The sequence below is a fragment of the Centroberyx affinis genome, unplaced genomic scaffold (genome assembly GCF_046629955.1).
Source record: "Centroberyx affinis isolate AG114_WGS23_722 - 3 ecotype Tasmania unplaced genomic scaffold, CSIRO-AGI_Caff_v1 ptg003690l_1, whole genome shotgun sequence".
Taxonomy (NCBI): Eukaryota; Metazoa; Chordata; class Actinopteri; order Beryciformes; family Berycidae; genus Centroberyx; species Centroberyx affinis.
Genome location: NW_027281585.1, coordinates 1,789 through 10,769, shown reverse-complemented (window position 1 = coordinate 10,769; position 8,981 = coordinate 1,789). Strand labels below are relative to the sequence as shown.

The 8,981-nt window shown below is 42.7% G+C and overlaps 1 protein-coding gene across 2 annotated transcripts; it reads left to right on the top strand.

Moving 5' to 3' along the window:
- The first annotated feature begins 300 nt into the window (after nucleotides 1-300).
- Nucleotides 301-8,649, top strand: LOC139661994 (cdc42 effector protein 1-like). 2 transcript variants are annotated; one of them, XM_071540594.1, is made up of 3 exons: nucleotides 301-451; nucleotides 2,155-2,693; nucleotides 7,300-8,649. In XM_071540594.1, the coding sequence occupies exons 2-3, from the start codon at nucleotides 2,240-2,242 to the stop codon at nucleotides 7,935-7,937; spliced, it is 1,092 nt and encodes a 363-aa protein (XP_071396695.1). In that variant the 5' UTR covers nucleotides 301-451; nucleotides 2,155-2,239; the 3' UTR covers nucleotides 7,938-8,649. The 2 variants fall into 2 exon arrangements, with proteins under 2 accessions (XP_071396695.1, XP_071396696.1); XM_071540595.1 differs by lacking the exon at nucleotides 301-451 and having other exon boundaries at nucleotides 1,897-2,693.
- The last annotated feature ends 332 nt before the right edge of the window (nucleotides 8,650-8,981 follow it).

The window sequence follows — 8,981 nt, the reverse complement described above, 5'->3', positions numbered from 1 at the left end:
CTAATCCAGCACACGGCCAATCCTGGAGGAGCCTTATCTTTCCTTCTCGGACGATGCAGACAAAACAGTCGCTTGGATTACAGCACTTTACTTTATTGCTTGTTTCAAGAAAGCATTAGCCCCCTTTTTTCTTTGCTCTGCTTGTTTACATTGCCTCCCAAAGGTCTGGCATCCCGGGGGCAGCGGGACCGGTGAACTCTAAAGCAGAGGATAAAGAGGAGCGACAGGCCTGGTGGGTGAGAGAGGAGAGGAGAGGAGAGAGCAGCGACAGGATGTCCAGTGGACAGTGTGGGGCCACACATGGATAAATCTCTTTAGAGGGAGACGGTGCATGCCACTGGACCCCCTGCTGTCTCCACTTGGACCTTGATGGAGACGAGTGCAGACCAATTTATCGGATGAAACGCACAAGATCCTCTCAGAAGTTGGGAACCATTAAGCGCGTCTGCCAGTAAGCAGGCTGGAGATTTTTTTCCTGTGTTGATTTTCAGGTGTTTTGTGGATTACAGTGTCAAGCGAGAGGGCACTGCTTTAAAAGTGCAGGATTGTTGAAGAGATTTTGGAATCTTTCTGAAGCTAAAAGGAGAAGAAGGCAGGAGAAACGTGGATTGTAGAGAAGCCTAAATGAAGGGATGAAAATGCTTCAGTTAACTGATTGGTCATGCATGTGTTTCAGTGTTTGAGAACAGTGCTTGCAGTATGTGTAGGATCATAAATTAAGGTAAAAAATGACAGAGAACTGATGAATACCTCAGATAAAAATGCTCAAGTACAAATACTAGTACTGTGGTCTAACCTGAAACCTAAACAGCGGTGTGTAGGGAAACCACTGGGAGACAGTCTAGTGGGAATAGACCTGTAATGTGACTCAATCCAATTACACTTCCTTAACAGAGTTATTTATAAACTCCAACAAGCGTGTTGGTCAGTAAGTTATAGGGCCTGCCACCAACGTACAGTCCAGTCGCACTTGCGTATGCGCATTTGAAACTTTACCTACCTGCTGTGCCCAAGCTCAGAGGAATTTTTACTAGGTTTGAGGAGGAAAAAATCAAGGAAATGTTTATTTTGGTTTTACAAGGTTCTCTTAAAGCTCTGGTGAAGTGATTAGTGGGATGGGTGGAATGTTAGTTAACAAAGGCTTGGATAACTGCCATGCTAGAGATTGGGGTAACCAGGTAATACAGTTATCCCCCACAACCTGGTTGAAAGACTTGTTTGTCGTCACATGTTTTAAATGTTTGAACTCAAATTACTTGTATAGGAAGTTTACAAGTCTCTAGGGGAAGTTAAGTGAGGCTAACAGACAAAGAGAAAGGTGCATTTAAGCGATTAAATACTAGTTGACATTTTCCGTTGAGTAATTTAATTTTAGAAATGTTCACAGATATGGGTTTGCCAAGACAGTAGAGCACGATCACTGTGTCTTAGTACAAAACACAAGCTGAGACAACTGTGCAGTCACCCAATTCTAAAGATGTATAATCAAGTGAACAAAGTGTGAATGTCACTTAGTCACACAAACAGGCTGAAGTGTTGTTGTTTGAAACCGTGTCTCAATATATTTGCAGCTGCGACTGGATGCGTATTTCTGAACGGACATTCGCAATCCCAAATGTGAGAATACGCCCAGTCGATCCCAAACTCTCCAACCACACAAGCTGTGGTAAGCAGAGGAAACGAGTTGTGACCTTGTAATTTATCTTCTTTTTATTTCTCGTGATTGAAAGCTGCTGCTGTGCAGGAGAACAGGGGTTTCTGTTCAAGCTTTGGTCCTTCTGGACAGAGGCGCAGGACTAGCTGTGTGAGAGAGACAGAGAAAACACAGGGCAGAGGGGGAGAGGGAAAGAGGAGAAACAGAAGGGGGATAGAGAGAGAGAGAGAGAGAGAGAGAGAGAGAGAGAGAGAGAGAGAGAGCAAGAAAGAGAGAGAGACTTGACTGACTCCACATACATATTGGCATCTTTCAGCATAAAAGCTTCTGTGGCAGATCCAAAAGGGAAACCACGGGCCGACAGTGGGTGAATAGTTGGCTCTTGCCGTGTGGAGAATGGATTACACACACATTCTCTGCACACCGAGCAGCCCCATATTTGTATTTTTTCTGTCTTCACTTTCCAGGCCTCTTAATTTTTTTCCTCTCCGATTTTACAGTGGAATTCAAACTGGGACTGACATGTAATTGGAGTCCAGACATCCTGATTTGAATTAAAGGGACATCACAACGCTTTCTGCCAACATGAGTCTGGGAAAACTGCCAGGGATCAAGGGCCTAGTGTCCGGCTCTCAGGGGAAACGTCGCTTCAAGAGCGACCTCTCTGTGGACATGATCAGCCCGCCGCTGGGCGACTTCCGGCACACCATGCACGTGGGCCGCGGCGGGGACGTGTTCGGCGACACCTCCTTCCTCAGCAACCACGGGGGCAAAGGGGAGCCGGGAAGTCCGGACTCGGCGAACAGCTCCAAGACAACCGGCTTCTTCACACGCACCTTGCGGCACGTACGGAAGACCTCGGAGCCGCGGCCGAGGGGGGGCTCCCGGGACCTCTCGCCCCCGCCGCCGGACGTCTCGCCCATCATCAAGAACGCCATCTCCCTGCCCCAGCTGAACCTGGACTCTCCCAACGGCTGCCTGCAGAGGGTGCTGTTCCCCAGCTCCGTCAGCTCACCGGATGACTCCCTCTACACATACGGTGAGATAATAAGAGAGATAATCACTTCCAGCATGAGACAGGCTTTATGGAAAGCACCTTAGCAACAAGATCATCTGACATTAAAAGTCAGTAGAACAAATGTAGCGTCCCGACAGGAAAGTAAGACCGCTGGTGAAACCTGCTGAGGCAAAAAAACAGCAAAGCAAAGAGGGATTCCACTCAAATATGATGTTTTATTTCTTAGACAAGAGAACATGGTCTACAAATAGTACACTACAAATACTACAAATCTACTACACACATCAACAAATGACACAGTGTGCATGTACAGATCACACCAACAGCATGCCATCCAACAGCCATGTTGGTAGGGTTGCACAATTTATTACATTAAAAAAATAAAGGAAAAATGAGTGGTGGTGCTCAGAATGGACTCCTACATGTTATTCTGGTGCTGAGCCCAATTTCTGGCCTATAAATTAAATTGTACATTGTAGAAAAAAAAGCGTCATCGTATTCCAATTCCAACTGTATTGCAATTTACAGTATATTGCAATTGCAATCTTCAGCAACCTAATCACAACATGATTATTTGTCAATATTGTGCAGCCCTACATTGCAGATCCCACATTCTTTCAAACACCGCAACAAAGGCAACTTTCATTGTCCGGATAAATCTGTGCCATGATGAAACTGCTGAAATCTTGGGTCAGCTTACTTACTACAGACTGTTCCTTTGATATAGATGTTGTCTTTCCTTCCTGCTGTCAAACTAAGTCATGCTGCACAACACTATTGTGTCAGATATAACACTGTTTAGATGGCAGAACAAAGTGACTGTGAAAGGTAACAGTTTAGTCAAGTGGCTCTCAACCGGTTTTGCCTCAAGGCCCAGATTTCTCGCAGATTAAGTTGCCACCCAGTGTGTTAAATCACAATATCAGTGAAGTTTGAATCAACAAAGACAAAAACATGTATTGAGAAAATGTGTTGGCTCCAGCAAAATCATTCTAAGTGGTGATTTCTGGATGTTTCATAAAAACAACAACAAAACAAAGAAAACTGTTAACATCATGCTTATAATTTGAAAGACCCATAACATCACTCTAACATGAGACCAGATGGTGCGTTTGTGTCTGATATGAAATCTTTGGATCCTGAATGTAGGCAACCATTTAAATCTTTGGGTTTTTTTGTGACCTTGAGTTTACAGTAAAGAATATATTATTTACATGACAACAGACAGAAAGGCGCAAAAACTGAACATATCAAATCAAATCAAACATTATCAAACTCTTAGCAAGCACACATTAAACAAGAGAACGTTTGCTTTCAAAAGGAACAAAAAACATGCATATTAGCTGATATTGCAGAAAAAATTGCTTAGATGCTGGCACCTCTTACTGTAACTGGCACGTTTGCGACCCAGTCAGAATGATTCCACAACCTACTTTTGGGCTGCAGCCCAGCGGTTGAGCAGCAGTTTCAGTCAGCACAGGAAACACTGAGAGATGAAATCCTGTTGTTGTGGGCTGATACATCCTTAGCTGTTCACACCATTCACTTTTTAAGAGGTGAGGTACTTAAACTAGACCACGGCATAAGCAGCTACTGAGTTTACTTGGTGCATGTAGGGTTGTAAATGTCAGCGCACACACACACACACAGACCCACACACACACACACACACAAACGGGCAGAGTAAGGTTGTCTTTTTGACTTTTCCCACATTCCTCCACGCCAACCAACAAACAGACTGACTTTTTCTGAGTCATCTGGAATCACCTAGGCAACACCTGTACACAATTAGGGCTATAAACACAAACACACACACACACACAGCTGGTTACGGGGGGGGGGGGGGGGGCAGATACTTAGAGGGCATTTCCTGTCATCTTTGTGTGCATGTGTGCTTGGTTGACTGCACCGCATAAACACACCATTCATTATATCCGCTAACCAATCAGTGCTTATCTGGGCAGCAGGGTGTGTGTTTGTGTGTGTGTGTGTGTGTGTGTGTGCGTGTGCATTGTGAGAGTGAGCTTGTCTCAGTACAGTATATGTGGGTCGTCTGGAATTCCCCTTTCAGTCTCCAGATTCGTTATCCAACTCATAAGGAATTTGCCCAAACTGGGAGTGCTGGAGCTGCCATAGAGAGCCAGTCAACTGAGGGATGATGGGAACTTTTTGTTATCAATGAATTCCTTGGTTTGCCATCCATTAGCAGCCATGTGGTCTGTTTCATTTCCACCCATGTTTTTTGTTTTTTTTATCTTCCATATCCTTCCTATTTATCTTTCATTTCTTGATTAAGGACTGTCTATAACTTCCACTGCCAGTGTTCAGTTGTTCTTTTCCTGAATCTGTTACAACTTTTGCTGTGATCTGCTGCTTTAGCAACTTCAGTCTGAAAAAGTGTCGTTCCAAAATTGGGTATCCACCATTTGGAAAAAAAAAAAAAGACAAGAATGATTGACAGCACAAACTTAAAGCAAAGTATGGCTGACACAAAAAAAGACATTAACCTACGACTAAGACCTTTAGCCTGCAGAATGAATCCTCTATTGTTTTAGAAATATTCAAACATTAACTTAAGGTGTATGATTATTTTCCCCCCAAAATGTATTTATAATATTTTGGAAATCATCTTTTCAGTTATGCTCTAAGGTGTTTTTCTCCATAATTTTCCTAACCTGTATCAAGTGAGAGTCACTCTCCCATCAGCCCACACCACGGCGCTTTCTAGTTTCTTCCAGTCTCCTGTGGAACAAAGTGGTTCAGGAAATCTTTTATATCACATCAGCTTAAATATGTGTAAACAAATGCTCTGCCACTGACTGTAGACCTTAGGTAAGCCAGCTGTTGGTGTGTTTACTTTTAGTTATGTGATAATGGTTTTTTACGCATGTATTAGGCTATACGGGCTAATAACCTATGTTGATTTTAAGTTGACCTTTGACCCCTGGGACATTAAAATACTACTCAACATGTATCTTCTTCTTTCTCCAAAGTCTCAGTCACTTTACTGTCACGTGGCGTTTGTGTCTCTATGAAGTCCTTGTTTCTCCCTTTCTCTCCCTCTTCCACTGGTGTCATGTTTTACCTCTTTACATGTCCTCCTGTTTTCTGCCTCCTCCTTACAGTTGGAGCCTGAAGCGTCCAGGAGACATAAAACTAGGTTTGTCCCTTCAGGGAGCGTTCAGAGCCAGTGAAGTCATGGCACTGTGGAATGTGTGTGGGTTAGGATGGTGCTGTGGAAAACACCGAAAATACTACTGGGTTGTTATATAATGCCACCCTGTGGTGAAGGAGTTACACTGCAGGGTCTAATAGAGCTGTATGTAACTGCTCATTAAAGTCTCCATATTATACACTTTTTTTATTAATTTCTTTTCAAACATACCATGTCTCTGGTTAAGAATAATATGCTGCAGACAGCCAATTAAAATATTGAAACCTACTGAGTTCTATTCCACAGTGTGTGTCTATTCAAATCCTGCTTATCTTGATGATTAGGAACGTATAGGCTGTTGGTTAACAAGAGAGACCAAGTCCAGTGATGGTGTGTTATCTGGAGCTGATCTGAAACTATATGAAAATAGATGGATTTTTACCTCCACCAGTTAAACTGGAAGGAGGTTATGTTTTCGTCTGTCTGTCTGTCTGTCTGTCTGTCTGTTAGCAAGATATCTCTAAACGTTACAAACAGATTTGGCTGAAATCTGGTGGACAGATAGCCCTTGGCCTAAGTTTTTTTTTTTTTTAATCTATAAGTATTATGCTACATTCAAGTGCTGATGGAAAGGTCCAACATCCGGGACTTCCAAGTCGGCTGGTAAACAGCATTGCCTTCACATGCTATTTCTTGGAAAATCAAACCTGGAAGACAAACGATAAAGTTACGAAGCCTGCAGCTTTGCAAGTTGGAGAATTGTTCAGCATTGGCGGAGGTTTGCGCTCTACTGATTGCATTATACTTGAAAATTTGGTAACTTTGAATAACTTAAATTCTAAACACTCAAGTAAAGTCTAATTTTGACAGTGTCACCATTAAACATAATTGATAACATAGCTACATTAATATAGGCAAATTCTAATTCCTATAATAGGGCCTCCTTTCAGAAAAACAGGTGAGCTCTCTGTAAGATTTTATACTGTTGTAACGTGAGGGTTCGATAGGTGGTAGTTGGATCACTCTCAAAGAAGAGAAACAGCCGGATGGAGACGGATATTAAACTGCACTTTACTTTTCTCCACACATCACCTTTTACAACCACAACACTTCCTTGTTCTCACGCCCATGTGTCTGAATTAACCAATCAGAAGCAAGGACTCAAACTAAAGTAAATGTGAGAGAAACACAGAGGTAGATTCAGCAGATATAAGGATTTAAACCTGTAAATATGTAAATAATAATTGTATAAACATAAATATGTAAACTGTGTAAACCTAACAAATATATATATATATATATATGATATAAATTAACTAAAATATATGAATTAACTTAACTAACATATGAATTAACTGCTAAACCTTACACTGTCATCCAAGTTGAAGTGTAAGAACCGCTGCTCTGGTGTGTTTTCTTTCTGTCATGTCATTTCATGGACTTGAATGTTTTTCTCCTTCTCACTGTGTGCAGGTCTGCAGTCTGGGTTCGTCACTCTGCCCCGCCTCTCCCGCCTGGACAGACAGTTTCAAGACGGAGACATCCGGAGGGGATCTTTACCGGACAACGGTGGCATCACGCTGACACGCTCAGACTCCTTCAACTCATTCACCTTTGACCTCGGCCCTTCCCTTATGACTGAGGTCCTGAGCTTGATCGACAACACCAGCTGCCTTCAGATGTCCAATCACAGCCGAGCTGACAGTGAGGATGAGGATGGGGAGGAAGAGGAAGAGGAGAGGAGCTCTGTCATTGAGATGCCAGTGGAAAGTCCTGGGCTGAGTTCACCCGACCCTTCCATGGGCAGCGTGTCATGCAGAGGGAACATGAACAATAGGGGGCGCTCTTGTAGCTCGGACTGGACGGAGCAAGAGGAGGACCGGAGGTCTCCGAGGACGCCGGACGCGTCCCTCGGGTCTCCTCAGAGAGCGGAGCCGGTAATGGAGGCGGAAAGGTTCCAGAGGGCGGCTGACGTGCTGTCGCGTCATTACGGCGGCGGGTCCTTCACACGGGGGAGGAGTCCGAGCGACAACACCACCTCGCCCGCTTTCTCCCACAGCCGCAGAACACCGTATGCCTTCTCTGAAGAGGAGGAAGAGATCAAAGTCTAGACATTGAAAGTCTGTGTGAAAGAGAGCAGAACTTTTTGGAGCCCAATAAAAACATTAAAACCATTCAGTGACCTGAATTCCAGGTTCATTTCAAGTCAGAGAGGCTGAGCATTGTGTGATACTCCATAGGGAGGTCAGAGGTCAGAGGTCAGCTACAGAGCAGCGCCCCCTGGAGCTGGAAGGGATTCAGACTCTGCAGTAGACCGGATGGTTGCAGCTTCAGCAGCTTGAACCCGAGCTTCCTACTCACTACACCACCCTGCTGACATTGTTTTATCCAGATTATTAAAACTCTTCTATATGGACATTGCTGACTGATGAAGATGAAGCCATCTTACTCAGAACTGCAAGTGAAACAAAATAACAAAAATTGGATTCCCAAGACAAACCACTAATACTGATTATAGTTTTACACTATGTCAATAACAAGGATTTAAAGGGAATTTAAACATGAGACACCTGTATTAATTATGTTCATATTTTTTGGAGAATGAGAACATTGAAGAACATTGAAATTAGATATTTTTCATTTATTTGGTTGTTTTTTTTAGTGTTCATACACCTAACAAGCTGTACTCATGTTTAGCAACCAAGTTCTATTCTTTACAGACATTAAAATGTTCAGTGTCAAAGCTCTATAGCATTAAACTGAAATTCACTATTTTGCCTGTATTTTCATATTAATCATCGTTTTAAAGTCTACACACTTATAACACACTTAAAACTAAGAATGTTGTCCAGTTGATTTTCCAAAAATAGGGTGACTCCCCACTGTGTGATGACTGTATCTGTAACATGTCTATATGATTGTTTATGAAACATTTACCTTTTCGCCTCCATATTTCCAAAAATACTGCTGATATAATAAAAGAAAGTTCATTTGGACCACTACAGTATATGCCTATATGACTCTATATTCATAAACTGTAAGCTACATCTAGGCTAAAGGAACAAATATGTTACATGTACAATAATGACCACTATATCTTTCTGATGCAGTATTAACAATGTAGTAACTATTAAGTTGAACAGAGAACAGCTCTT

Coding starts and splice junctions, on each gene's coding strand:
- LOC139661994 (XM_071540594.1), top strand. CDS start 2,240: ATGAGTCTGGGAAAACTGCCAGGGATCAAGGGCCTAGTGTCCGGCTCT. Junction 2,694..7,299: donor TGACTCCCTCTACACATACG/GTGAGATAATAA, acceptor CACTGTGTGCAG/GTCTGCAGTCTGGGTTCGTC.